Raw genomic sequence first — 15,371 nt, forward strand, 5'->3', positions numbered from 1 at the left:
GAAATCGTTAGAACATCTTATGTTTGTGGCTAATGTGATGCCTGCTTATCGCAGCACAGCAGAGTGCAGGGCATGACCGGCTAACAAATTATATTAACACTTAAAAGTCGTTTTCAAGCCATGCAGTAAAAGGGTGTATTGTTGACTTGTTGTAGCACACAAACATAGCACATCTTGCACAAATCCATCAAATTATTTAATATTTTAGCAGCGGGGATACTTTAAATGAATGTAGCCATGTTAAACAACCGAAAAGCTCATCAAAACGCGTCCAAGATGCAAAGGCATAGAGGGAAGGACTTGGACCACAAGAAAAGGCACAATATTGAGAAATTTCTATTTATTGGCGGTGCAGATCCCTACGAGTTAGCTCCCTCTTCTTGGATCCGTGACGACCCGGTGATTCTTCCTTCAGTTGCATATCCCAATATGGTCAACAACCTGGTTTTCTCACCGAGCCCATACACAGCGGAAGACCTTAAATACTACAAAGGTTTGAAGGCCTATAACCAGATGGTGTGTGGATGGGTGAGGGAGACGCAGTAATAAGTTATCAACGACCGTTGTGTTGCGAAGGCCACAGTAAGTAATGCAATATCGTCTTTAACCAACCTAACCTTAACTGTATGATATCATTGCAATACTCAAGGTGTAGCCAAGTGACTCTCAAACGTGTTTTTTCCCTCGTAGTTCTTGGTTGAGCATTGCCAACCACAAGTACCTCCTTTCCTTTGATAATCTCTGGCATTCCTCTCCCTGTTTTTTTATAACTTTTGGAAGTCGATCATATTCCAAATGTTTTTCTTGATCTGTCCTATTGGTACAACCTGAAACACGGCAATAATTAACCATTTTCCTTGACAACGTTCGGTATATACTTCAGAGCCTGTGCTTTGTTGTGATGTGGAGTGCCTCCAATATGGCGACTTCCGGTCTGATGACGCGTCGTGAAAACCCTCTGTACACAATAATGGCAAATTGCTTCACACAGTGACAAGTGGTTGTGATCACTTTTAGGAGTTTAGCTCTACCTTTGATAGTTAGAGATTAAGCGCAAACGTTAGCTGCGCTGCTGCATGCATCGAACACATGACATTCCAGTAACTTCATTCCATGCTGTGTTCAAATACTTCTTCAGATTTGTTGTATTTCCTCCCTTCGACAACATAGACTTTTTACACGCGTTACAAGTGGCGTTGTTGTCATTTTGTTGTGTGAAATACAACCAAACTTTAGAACGCTTCTGCCTAGTTGCCATGTTTGCTGCAGTCTGAATAAACTATAAAAGTTTGCGCATGCGCAACGCCACAGAGAATAGTTAGCAGAATCGTTAAATTATTTGGCTGACGATTCCAAAGAATTGGTTCACTGGGAACCGGTTCTAAACAAGGACCAGTTCTCGATACCCATCCCTACTGAGGATTGCCATGACTATATATAGCTAGACTACAGGTAGCTAGCGACTGTGTTGTACCTGGCTTCCTTTGCAATGGCTTACAGTCTCGCTAAACAGAAAACCAGTGACATGGCAGGCTCGTTGGCTTTGAACCTCTTACGTTGCCCTTGCCAGGACACCAATTTATCCTAGTAGTAGTAGTTTATTTGAACATGTAAAAAATAAAATATATATATACAGACATGCATTCATACATAAAATTAAAAATGACAGCTTAATAAGGTAATGTACTTTTCAGCATAATCTTCCAAAATTATTAGAAGTCATTCAAATTAGAAATTCCCATGTTCAAAAGGAGTAGGAAGAAGTTCATAACAAACTTTAAGTCCTACCCCCTTTTTCTATTTTTATCCTTTAGTTAAATACGAAACAATTTGATGTTTCTCTTATACATACATCTTTACATACACCGTAAATCTACCTACCTACTGTTCCCAGTTACCCATGCATTCACATAAATACAGATGCATACATACATGCATACACATTCAAATTTTTTCCTTCTTTCTTTTCCATCTATATTCTTCATTTCCGTCTATCTAAGGCAAATCAAATAATAACACAAATAATAACACCTCCATACTAGACTTAGTATTGTATACAGGTTCCTTGGTCTAAATATTATCACCTCGAGTCCTTTTCGTATCCATTTAATATATTCAGTTTAAACAGTCTTTTAAAATTACTAATTGTTGTACATATTTTCATCTCTTCAGTGAGCTATTCTCAGTGCTGGAAATTACTGTATTCAGTTACTGTGTAAAAATATAAGCAGTTTTTGGCAAGCGGTTGTCAGGTTTAACCGAAGTTTAAACAGCTGTATTCAGTCCTATTTTGACATGTCAAGGTGATTGTGGTCTGAAGATAATCGGTGCCAAATTTTGTGAATATTAGATACATTTTTAATAGGAATAGGGAAAAAAACTGTTATAAAACGTAAAATGGCAGCCGCATCAATTCATCTGGTGTCACAAGTTAACATGTGTCAGACACGGGATCGCCCCCTAGCGGTTAGATGACACAACTTTTTGTGGTCCTCTTTGGAACAGGGTCCCGAACACCTGTATTTGATGTAAATTCAGCAAATATTTCCTGAGATATGATCTCACTTCCTGTTTTGGCGGCTTCACTGCCGACTTTGATCAGCTTTACCGTAAAAACAGTTTTGAAAATCAAAAACCATGTGAAAATGTTTGTGAGGCTTGATCTTAAGATAATTGGTGCAAAATGTTTGTTTATTGCAGCGCCACCTAGAGGTGAAATGGAATGACCTATAGGACCTCTTTACAACACGGTCCCTAGTCCTTATACAAAGTTTGGTGTCAATGCAGAAAAGAGGTGCTGAGATATGACCTCACTTCTTTTACGGTGGCTTGGTTGACAACTTTGATTGGCTGTTCCAGTCAAAAGGTTTAGAAAATCAAAAAAACGTGATGTCTTTTGTGATGCTTGGTCTGACGAGGATTTGTGCCAAATTTGGTGAAGATTGGACAAACTTTATAGGAGGGGTAGCGAAAAAACGTCATATTCATTCAATCAAAATGGCGGCCACATCACTTCGGCCACATCAATTTGATGTAACTAACGATTTCGAAAATCAAAAATCAATATAACTTTTGTAAGGCTTGGTCTGAAAATCTTCTGTGGCAATTTTGAAGAAGATTCGACAGAAATGTTAGGAGTAGTTACAAAAAAAACGCTTTTCCTTAACATTCAAAATGGCGGAGAATCTATATAACTGGGTATGAGGTCATAGAGTGTGTTGGACTCGTCTTGATCCAGGGAATACAACGATATCTCATTTTCGAAAATGAGACATGTGGTTCAAAAGTAACGTGTGTAAACACACCTTCAACTTTGACCCATTGGTGGCGCTAGAGGGTTTGAAACGGAGACGTGAAACTTGGTGAAATTGATGAGGGGACTGGCCCCAAAGAGTGTGCCAATTTTCACAACTTCTGACAATACGGTTCTAGGGGCTGCCGTAGACTCCCATGGCAGAAGAAGATGTATAATAAGAACAAGAATACGTAGAAACACTTAAAGTGGTTTTGCCGCTTCGCGGCTTGGCCACCAATAAGAATACGTAGAAACACTTAGGGTGGCTTCGCCGCATCGCGGCTTTGCCACCAACGACACACTATTTAGTGGTGGGTATTATTTTAGCACCCATGCATCCATTGACTGCAGTGCTCAGCATGATTGGTCACAGTCTGGTGGATTGCTGTGTCATACTGTGCCACAGCAAAGTGACTGTAAGAAAACATTCTGACAATATTGTAGAAAATAGTATATATTACTGTATGCTACAGTTCATGGCACACACCCACACACCATTCCGTAATCACCTTTTTCGAAATTAGGTTTGGTTTCTGTCCAACTACACTCTTTCTTTTGTACTGTGTAATACTGTATTCACAACCACAAATGCTTATAGTAAAAAAACAAGTTTGGTTTCAATCTTGTTTTTGTGTTTACCATGAATTTTTCATCATCTCTGCCATATACTTTCAATCATGTACAGAAATGTACAAAGGAGCTCATGAAAGAAGAGCTTAAGGTTTTGAATAACTGTGTGTATATGATATATCCAAAAATGTAATATAATGGCAAAAATGTTGGCAAAATGAGACAAATGTGTTCTTTTGAGACGTGTTTGTAATATTTTGAATACAGTGCTTCATTTTGCAAGAGAAGCGAGGCATTTTGCATTGTGTGTGTGCAGTTGTTGGATTTGTGTGTTGAGTTTGAAAAAAAGAGGAAAAGTTTAAAAAAGAATTGTGAGCAGTTGAAAGAAACTTGGAAAAAACTGTAAGTGACATAATCTTATATTTCTGTGTCTAATGTAGAAAAGTGATTTGCAAAACACTGTTGTGTGTGGTAATTTGCAAATAGTGTGAGAATGTGCTTATAGTTGTGCTGATCTGGGCTGCTGTTTTGCTCCTTGAGTGTCAGGTTTCACTAACTGTGTGTTATTTGACATATTTGTGTCAAAGCAATTGGAAAAAACTGTAACAGACAACCCACTCTACCCCCTCAGCCACAGCCACACCGAATGATGCATGGTAGCTAATGCGTTTTGGGTGGAAAAAACAAGCCCATTTAAAAATAATAATAATAAAATAACAATAATGTTCTCCACTTGTTAAAGATAGGGAGGGCTTAGCCCTGTTAGTCCATTTATACTAGCCGCCTCTGGTGTACAGTATGTTTGCTCTGTCCCCTGTGAATAACTGGGTGTGTCTATGGGTGTGTCTATAAAACAGAGGAGGCCTAACTAGCCCCACTCTCTCTTTCCCTCCCTTTTTCAGTCTATTTCTCTCTCTCATTGCCTTCTTTTTGTGGATCTATTCTTCTGTGCACTTACTGCCTTCTCAAGAGGGAACAGTATTTAAATCAGAGAACTGCCTCCAACACATTGAGATCAATGTACAGCCAGTAGAGAAGCCAAACTCGGATTGATGTGGCTTCAATAAACATGGTCTAACAGCCAATGGTATGTACCTACACACACAGGCACAGACCCACACACGCATGAACACACACTTACGTGTCACGAGTGAGCAGAGCTTATGGACCCAATTACAGGAGATGGCAGACAGACGGATCAAATAACTCACATTTCCAACCAACTCAAAAATATCAAAAACTAGGAAACGTCCACTGGAAACAGGTAGGGAACACAGACTGCTCACATAGACAGGGAACACAGACCACCAGGACTTATAATCAGACAAGGTCTGACAAGGGGAGCAAACCTATACACAGGTGAAGGTGACAACAATGATCGACTTCTTGGTGATTACAAACAAGACAGGTGTGTGGGGAGCTAGGAACCATGGGTGAGAAGGAGGGAAGACACGCTCACACCACAGACACACACAGAGAATTAAGGCCCCGTCACACCATAACATTTTGGTCAACGTTCTATGACGTTAGAGGACACGTTGGTAATCGTCCATGGTCGCTGGTATAGTGCCATAAGAGTGTTGTGTGGACGCTGGTGACACTGGTAATCGTCGGTAATTGTCGGTGTTCGGCGGAGAACGCTGGTCCAAAAAAAAAGGTTTGAACATGCACAAAAGTTCTCATGGAAACCAGCGTTCTTCAACCTTTAATAAAATGCTGGATAGCCTTACTTGGCTGTTATTCATCATTTGCTTTCGTCGAAAAGCAAAGTCGTTTACATCGTTTGTTTTCGTCACACGTCGTCGTGCGCCAGTGACCCGTCATCACACGTTAATAGTTTTCAGGGGTGTCTTACTTGGTCGCTGTTACATGCTCCTCATGCGTCAGTCCCACGCTAGTCATGCATTACAGTCACATGTTAGTCACACGCCAGATGTGTCCACCTCGCCCTAGAACGCTCGAAGATGAAAGATGAGAACGTTGACCAGAACGTTATGTTGGGACGGGGCCTTTAAAAGGAAACTACGGTGGCCCTGAAGTGCAAACCACACCCCCTAATATGAGTACTTCCCCCAAATGAAAATACTCCCCCCCAATACGAGTCAACTCCCCCCAAATCGGATGACTTGTTCACCTCCCCCCAATACAAAAACGCGCTCCCCCCCCAATACAAGTCGGTGGCCCTGAAGTGCAAACCACACCCCCTAATATGAATACTTCCCCCAAATGAAAATACTCCCCCCCAATACGAGTCAACTCCCCCCAAATCGGATGACTTGTTCACCTCCCCCCAATACAAAAACGCGCTCCCCCCCCAATACGAGTCAACTCCCCCCAAATCGGATGACTTGTTCACCTCCCCCCAATACAAAAACGCGCTCCCCCAAATGGAAAACGACATTACATTAACTCAAAAACACATTACATTAACTCTGAACGGAAAGGGTAGGTACTACACTTTAGCGCTGATTGGATGCAGTAGGCTAACTGACAAGAAATAAGAAATTGATTGACAGAAGTACAAAATGCAATAGCCTGATAGAGTTACGTGCACCAGGACATTTATTTGGGTATCGAAGCATGTAGCATAGGCTACGTATGCAAAAGCATAAATTGCAGTGTTAAACGTAAACATCGATAGCCAAACAACTAGTCCACGTAACTCTGTCATTGTCATGAAATTAATCGTTTTGATTGGAAGGAAAGAGGAAACATTAATGTTGCCAATTCCGAGTTATTACACTAGCCTACTCTTTATTTTAATCAGGGTCATTCCTATGAAATAATCCTAGATCTGCTGTTAACGTTTCACAATATAAGTAGGCTAGCCTATGCGCACGCTAAAAACGCAGTTGAAGGAAGCAGGACTTTTCAGAAGAGACTAGTCCACTACAGAAGAATGAAATGCCACAATGACAGAGTAACGTGGACCAGTATAGTTGTTTGGCTATCGATTTATACATTTAACACGAAATACTTTTGCCTAAGTAGCATACTATTTGCTACATTCTTCGATAGCCAAACAAATGTTCTGGTGCACTTAACTCTGCCAGGCTATTGCATTTTGTACTTCTGTCGATCAATTTCTTATTTCTTGTTAGTTAGCCTACTGCATCCAATCAGCGCTAAAGTGTAGTACCTACCCTTTCCGTTCAGAGTTAATGTAATGTGTTTTTGAGTTAATGTAATGTCGTTTTCCATTTGGGGGAGCGCGTTTTTGTATTGGGGGGAGGTGAACAAGTCATCCGATTTGGGGGGAGTTGACTCGTATTGGGGGGGGAGCGCGTTTTTGTATTGGGGGGAGGTGAACAAGTCATCCGATTTGGGGGGAGTTGACTCGTATTGGGGGGGGAGCACGTTTTTGTATTGGGGGGAGGTGAACAAGTCATCCGATTTGGGGGGAGTTGACTCGTATTGGGGGGGAGTATTTTCATTTGGGGGATGTACTCATATTAGGGGGTGTGGTTTGCACTTCAGGGCCACCGTAGGAACCCCCCAGAAAAGCAGGGAACAGAGAAACGTGGAAAATGTGGAAAAAACACTAAAGCACAGCCGTGGCTGTGACAACAAGCACACATACACACACAAACACACACACATGCCATCAGAAGGTCAGATTATTTGACACAGATCTATTTGTTTCTCTGCATCGCTGTTGGATTTGTTGTCTGAGGTGTCACACTGCCGTGCAACAACACACAGTGGATTTCTTTAACGGCTCCAGTGACAGCTTATCCGCCTACTGCTCTGTACTAGAGGTTCTGTGTGTGTGTGTGTGTGTGTGTGTGTGTGTGTGTGTGTGTGTGTGTGTGTGTGTGTGTGTGTGTGTTACAGTATTAATAGAAAAAAATTTGCACACTGTGCGGTTCGATGTTTCAAGAAGAAATCGGGTAAAAAAAGGAAAACTTTCCGAGAACATTGGTTGTGAAGCTGTTTAATTTGAGCTGCTTCCTCAAGGATCACAATGACTCTTGCTTAGAGACTTGTTGCTCTTGTGGTAAGTGGTAACTGATTTACATTTTTGTACTCGCTGTGATATATTGTTTTTACTGTTGCTTGCTTTTCTACAGGTACACTAGCACTTATTCATGTTCATGTTGTTTAATTGTAACTTGATTAACTACATGCTCTTATAGTTCTTCCCTTTGGCACTTATTTTGGTTGTTCACAATATGTGCTTCATGTTTTTGCTACTCGCGATGTTTTTGGGGCTATCTTGTTGTTATTATCAATGACCTATGCACTTTGTAAAGCTCTCTCTTGGAAGTCGCTTTGGATGAAAGCGTCTGCTAAATGAATACATACATACAGAAATGTGTGTTTAGTGGTGTTAATTTCCTCTACAGTGTGTACAGTAAGGTGGATTTGAATGTGCTTATCTGTGAACTTGTGGATTTGTATGTGTGAACTTGTGCGAGTGCCATTATGTGCATGGCATATTGTGAAGCCAAACACACAGCTAAATATTCTACATTGACTTTGTATTCACAGATTCACATAGAAGCATGCAGAGATGACCAGGATGGACCAGGTGAGAGAGAGGGAGAGAGAAAGGAATCGAGACCGAAAGAGAGAGACAGTGATAGCCTTCCACCATATTGCAATCTGCCATACCAAGCAGCTTAACTTGCAATCTGCCATACCAAGCAGCTTAAATAGTCAGAGCTATTGGAAACAAATTAACTATTGATAGGATTTCAAAAAAATTGCAATTAATTGATGACAATACATTTTTACTGTGAAAAATCTAAATTTCTATCTCTCTGTCTCTCCCTCACAAACTCTCATGAGAGAGAGGGTTTCACAAGGTATGAAACCCTTAATGGCGAACATTAGTAGTGATCAGGGGGGGCAGTTTGCCGAGGTCTGCAGAAACAGCAGAGGTAGGAGCTTTGTATTCAGCACATACTTGCAAGCTGAAACTTGTCTTAAACTCTTTGTGTTTGGGGTATAGTGTGTGTGTGCATGTGTGTGTGTGTGTGTGTGGGGGTGCACATGTTCCCTTTGTTTATGCGCTGGTTGATTAGAAGACTTGGCAAACAAACTGTCTCGGCTCCTCTTGGTTTCCCTGGTCTGATGATAATGGCTGTGTGTTTGCAGTGAACTCCTTGCTTAGCGACAATGGTGTTTGTGTGTAGTTAAATTCGGGTTTCAAGGATAATTGTTCAGGGCATATGTTTAAATGCCACCTCATTAACATAAACACTGTTCAGCTCCCTGCAGATTCACTGACAAGTTAATCACGCTCCCGTATACACACTTGCAAATGCACACAGCAACACACTTTCACACACAAATGCGGGAACGGAAACACCCCCCCACACACACAAACGCGGACAGGAAAACACGCACGGACACACTTGTAACATTGTGCTATTATACTGTACATTAAACGATTCATCAGATTCCTGCAAAAACAGTGAAATATGGATGATAACAGAAGTCATGAATAGATAAATACACTTCATACATAAAATCCTCTTAGACTGGAGAGAATGAAAATACTTAAAGATCCTGTAAAGTGGAATTGAAAATGAGTTTTAAGTTCATCACACCACAGAAAAATGTGTTGTTTACCACCCATCCAAATTCGAATGAAAAAAAAAACACTGACCAGTATGTAAAACGGAAGAGAAACTGTTCAACGGTCTAACTCCACATTTCAGTGTAACAACGTTTTCCTACTTATGCTTTCAGGAACTCATTTCACACGTATATAATGTACAGAGAAGCAAATCATGGAATTTGCTTTACAGGATCTTTTAACTTTAAAGAGACGGAGAAATAAAGATCCTCTCTGCTGTTGTTAGTATCATTAATGTAGAGCGTGGGGGAGATAGGGAGAGAGAAAGTGAGAGGGGGGAATAGAGAGACAGAGAGGAAAGTACCTAAGATGTGAAGGCATCCCTCTGGCTTGGAGGGAACATCTCCACCTCAACTCTCCTACCTTCTTTTCTCCCTCCTCTACCCCTCCACCTCTACTCATCCTATCTCTTCACCTCCCTCCATCTTTACTCCTCGCCTTTTCTCCTACCACCTCTCACTTCTCCTCTCCTCTCTAGTCTTTACCTCTACTCCTCTTCCTCACACCTTTTTGCCCTCTACTCCTCCTGTATCCCCTCCACCTCTACTCCTCCTTTCCTACCCCTGTCCCTGCCACTCACTTATTAAAAGTGTAGAAACACACAAGCTCAAACTTCTGAAGAAGTTGACAAACCTCTGACGACGTTTACAGCATCCACATCCTGATTTATGGCGGATGAAGTGAAAGCTACGGGGAATACACCATGGAGTGCAAGATATTTGGGGTTTGAAGAAACCTCCTGCTAAATATGTGAAGTCATAGATTGTAGCATAATATATTATCTCCTGAGTAAGGGACTGTGTGTGTTCTCTCTCTGCCTGTCAGACATTTCCTTGTAGTCTACCTTGTTCTCACTCATCACACAGGCACATCAGTACGAACATGACAGTCCGGTAATGAGTAGAATAACCACACACACACATATACATACATGCACACACACACACACTCCAGCTGCTCCTCTGCTCCGCTCTCATCAAACTTGTCATCAGCTCTGCCAGTTTGTCCCGTCTCACATTAAGAGCTCATGAATAATCTGTGATTACTATAAGCCCTCTGAGCATCACTCACACATACACACACACACACACACACTCAAACAGGGTCCAGAAGATCAAACGTCAGAATATATTGTAATTTGGGTATGAATCCTGCTTGTAGTTTGTGTGGTTGGCAGCACCTGTAGTCCTGACTGCTGGACGTGCACCAAATGCCAGTCTGATGCTAAAAAGATCCCCTGGCTGCAGCTAAAGGTCGGGGAGACACCATGTCAATGTGGCACACACACTCATTAGACACCCATGCATGCACACACACACACACACACACACTGATTATGCAACCATGAACACACACACAAGCTAACCCTAACTTTTTTTAAATATGCCCTTTTTTTATAAACCCATGCACAAACACACACACACTCCTCAGGTGATTAATGCTATTTTGGGAAAGGAGACTCATCCTCCTCTTGCAGTCTGATGTGGACAGGAAAGAGCAAGGGGTCACTGGAGAATGGAACAGTGGTTATCTACCGTTCATGCCTGAAGTGTGTCAGTCTGCATTTACAACCAATTTTACAATGCTTACCAATACTAAGTACCGTCAGAAAAAACAACATTATAGACAAATTTATGTAGCCAAAGGGCTGTAAACATTACCGGTGACTGAACTGCTCCGGGACACAGGGGGCCTCGGAACACTCCCTTGACACGGCGGAAATGTCCATTGCTCAGGTGCGTGGAGCTAATGACCAGGTAGTAGCACGTGCTGCACGCCATCTGGTCAATCAGGTCTCCAGTCCCTCATACGCTGAGGGGGCTGTCGGCTTGGGGACCCGTCTGGTGCACTCCGTTGGAAAGGCTCTGACGAAGGTGAAGGAGAGAGTGCGAGGTCTCTATCTCACTGCTTTGTCACACATTTCCAAATCCTTTTTTCACCATCGACTGTTTTGTAGTTGTATACACAAAATGTGAGGTGCACTGAAGATGAGACACGCTCATATGACAGGCTGTGATTGAAGCCTGATATTGCTGGACTCTAGAGAATTTGGGTTTCCCCTTTTTCTCCCCCCTATTCTCTCTCTCTCTTCTCTCACTCTTGTCCTTCGTCTGTCCCCACTCAACAACACAGCCTGTCTGTGTGTTTGTGTCTGCAGCATACAGACTTGGTGAGCGAGTTGTTCAAAGAGGAGTGCCCGAGAGGAGAGAAAGACACGCGGTTAGCAGGTGCTTCAATCGTTACTTGACAAAGAAGAAATGTTCCCTTACTCTATCCTCTTTTTCTTGTTATTTGACTTTCTCTCTCTCTCTCTCTCTCTCTCTCTCGTTATTTGACTTTCTCTCTGTCTCTCTCTCTTCTGATCCCCTTCTTCCTGTCTGTCTGAAGGGATCAAATCTTATTTTAACAATGTCTTTCAACATACTTTTAAGTCTTAAAATGCCCAGCAATATCTTAATGGATTATTACCTGTGTTCAAATCACCCGCTCGTGCCTGTCCGTGGTGAGGAGACAGTACATCCAGCGAAAGCAGCATTGCAGAGTTGATTCATCGTCTTCGCGCGCAGACAGACGGAGCAGCGGAAGTATCCGTTATAATCGGAAAAGATGCGTGAGTGAAAGTAATGTGTCGCATTTGCCAAATGCTGAATAAAAACGTTTCTGTTGGCCAATGCGAGGGGCTTGGTGAGCTTCGCTTGACCCATGTTCTCTCGAGAAGTCAGTTATTGAAGCTGGTGTCTGTCTCCTGTAGAGCAGATCTGTCGGGATGAAAGGCACGCAGACAGCTCCACTCCAGAGACTTGGGCATCGCTAGAGCCACTGTATGCGCTGAGTGATTTGAAATAAAGTAGCACCGTTTTTACTCCCTCACCCTCTCTTCCTCCCTTTCCTTGCCTTGTGCGTTTGCGCGTTCACGAGTGCTTGTCGTTGTAAGATAAGAATCAGCAGTTGAGAGCCCTTCTGTGTTATGCAGGCTGCGTTATCTTCCAGGAACTATGTTTTTCTCCACACTTTTGCCCGACAGGTCCACGCTTACTGCGACGGCCAAATTAGAGGCGTCATGCTGATTACCTCCGACTCTGTTCTCAACATGCGACTCCTCATGTGTGGACTAATAAAACATTCTCACAGCAGGTGGGAAAATTCGTAGGCTACAAGATCGGACATATGGCGAACGGGATTCAAATGGGATCGTATTTGTACTTCATCCAAGATCAATTTTTAAAGCAACAAGTCATGACATGGCCATGCCTTTACTAATTAGAATGAGTGTTAAATACGACATTGTTTTGCGTTAGCGTTGCTGAGGTTTGGACCAGGTTACGGACCTCTCAATTTTTCAGAACATGCCATTGTTGGTTTAGGCTATATTGTTCGCTTCACGTGGATAAGATAGAGGGAGTCAGATGGCTGAGCGGTCAGGGAGTCGGGCTAGTAATCAGAAGGTTGCCGGATCGATTCCCCACTGTGCCAAATGATGATGTGTCCTTGGGCAAGGCACTTCACCCTACTTGCCTCGGGGGAATGTCCCTGTACTTACTGTAAGTCGCTCTGGATAAGAGTGTCTGCTAAATGACTAAATGTAAATAATGTCATTAATCTAAAGTTGCCACTCTTGCGTCAATTAGAATTTAGGCTACTTAAAACAATATTGACGTGGCGGACAATAAATGTCCTCTAATTTAATTAATTTTAGTAATCGAACTAGGCCTACTTAGCTTTTCTGCCTGAAGTCCTGGGTCTGACGTGACACCTCCGATTTCAAATGTATTGATCTATTCATTGCCGCTTCGCGCGCGTAGAGCCTTGGTGCCGCATGATTGCATTTCTGGGCGTTTTTATCTGTGTTACTGCCTTCGCTGTTTTTTTCAGCTTGTACTAGACCCTGACAGGCGTCAAGCAGAGGACGAACAGTGTATCCAGTAGGCCTTCAACACAGATCAAATGAATGACACATAATCATGTAGAAGAAAGCACAGAGACACAGATCAGATGAATTGCACAGTCAAAATGATACTCGGTCCATCCATGACTTATACAGCTGAAGAGACTAAGACTGCATAAGGGTATGCGAAAACACACACACACACACACACACATCCTTGCTGGTCGCACAGCAAATTGTGGAACACAGACAAATGATGAGGGAGTAAAAACTGTGCTACTTTCAAATCATTTGTCTGTGTTCCACAATCCTCAACCCCTGCTGTGATGATGATAACTTGGTGTGTGTGGGGTGGGGTGTTCATGTTTGTATATGTATATGTACACACACTCTGAGAAGCATACACTGTCAATAAGGAACCTGCTATGTGCCAGTCTTGTCACAGCCCCCCTCACGTTGGGAGCAGCACACTTCCGCAAAGAAAAACGAAGAAAGAAGCTAATTTCACAGAGGAAATTATCTTCCACAGTCCTAGTGAAAAGCATCAGTGTATTCCTCACAAACTTTAGCACCACTACAGGTAATGTGCTCCCTGTCCTACCGTAAAGTGAGACTGAGCACAGCAATGCCAGAAGTAACGACTTTATCTGCTACAGTCAGCCAGAGTTGACAACCACTCACTTCATAGACAGGAGTCAGGAGATCCAACAACACATGCTGACAACTTAAGATAGTAAACCCCTTCTTTGAAGCCCAGTCTCTAATCACATTTCAACACACATGTTGTTAACCTGGGCCCAGACAAACTACCATTGTTTCTGTGTTTCCTGGCGTACCACGTGAACAGCACCCTAATAGCACTCTGATGTGTTGAGCGCGGTGTCGGGTAACAGGTGAGCTAGCGGTAAGGCATTTAGCAGACTGACACCTCTCAGGTTTGAAGATATCTTGTTACTGTAAGTCTGTTCATCCTTTGTGTGTGTGTATATTCAAACGCTCTTGTTCGCTACTCCCCCTTTCACTGGCCTCTGCCACTGCCTGGTGCACTCATTACTGAAGGAAATGATGCAGCTGTACAGAAGAGAGAGAGGAATGAGGAGGGGGGAGAGAGAGAGTGTGAGAGAGAATTGGAAAAAGGAAATGGGAGGGATGGAGAGAGAGAGAGAGAGAGAGAGAAAAAGAAAAAGAAAACGGGAGGTAGGGGAGGCAGGGGAGGGGAGAGAGAGAGGCTCTTACTGGTATCTTTTCTCTCCAGTTCCTCCCTCTGGCATTCTCTTCTCTGCTTATGAACCATTAAAATATTACAGTAAGGCTTTGGTCTTATATTTCTCTCTTTTATGCGCAGGGGATGAGGTCGCTTCTGAATGTTTTATTATCCAGAAGGGGCAACTGTGTGTGTGTGTGTGTGTGTGTGTGTGTGTTTGTGTGTGTGAGTGTGTAGGGAGGGTGGGGTGTAAAGGTCTTCACACTACAAGGAGAGGGGTAACAAGATTGAAAGCAAAAGAGCAAGAGAGATAAATAGAGGAAGGCAGTCTGTGTATCCTAAAATTGTGGTAATGGTTAATTCAGCAGATAAGGGTCACACAGTTCCAGGTAATGGAGCTGATTATTCACATTATCATCTTCTGACACAAATTAACACAATATGTGCATTCATCGCACGTATTGTTTTTTCTTCCATGTGTGCATGTGTATTGTGTAAGAGAATGAGAGTGAGGATATGAGAATCATTTGTAAATTGAGTGTGAATGTGTGTGTGCTGTGTGCAAGAATATACGTGTGTGTGTGTATGCATGGACAATATTAGGATTTACCACCTTAATACAGAATGTGTGTATGTGCATTCATGTGTGGACAAACTGTATGTGGAATGTTAAGATTTACTGTGTGTGAGGTGTGTGTGTGCGAGCGCGTCTGTGTGTGCGCGCTTATGTATGTGTGTGCCTGTGTATGTATAAAAAATGCCATAAACACAGTTGTTTCTGCATATGGGCAAAGCCAGGCATCACTCCTGTTCTAGACTGATAGGAATGAAA

General features: G+C 42.5%; 1 protein-coding gene across 1 annotated transcript in view; it reads right to left on the reverse strand.

Moving 5' to 3' along the window:
- The window catches only part of LOC124475784, a 96,138-nt gene extending 83,823 nt beyond the window's left edge, over window positions 1-12,315 (reverse strand). Inside the window, exons 1-2 of the mRNA XM_047032600.1 lie at window positions 11,919-12,315; window positions 11,111-11,314 (exon numbers count right to left, since the gene is read on the reverse strand). Of these exons, the coding sequence (XP_046888556.1) occupies window positions 11,111-11,230 (120 nt within the window). The 5' untranslated portion in view covers window positions 11,231-11,314; window positions 11,919-12,315. The remainder of the gene's footprint in view (window positions 1-11,110; window positions 11,315-11,918) is intronic.
- Window positions 12,316-15,371: the final 3,056 nt, after the last annotated feature.

Source organism: Hypomesus transpacificus, chromosome 2 (genome assembly GCF_021917145.1).
Source record: "Hypomesus transpacificus isolate Combined female chromosome 2, fHypTra1, whole genome shotgun sequence".
In the NCBI taxonomy this organism is placed as follows: domain Eukaryota; kingdom Metazoa; phylum Chordata; class Actinopteri; order Osmeriformes; family Osmeridae; genus Hypomesus; species Hypomesus transpacificus.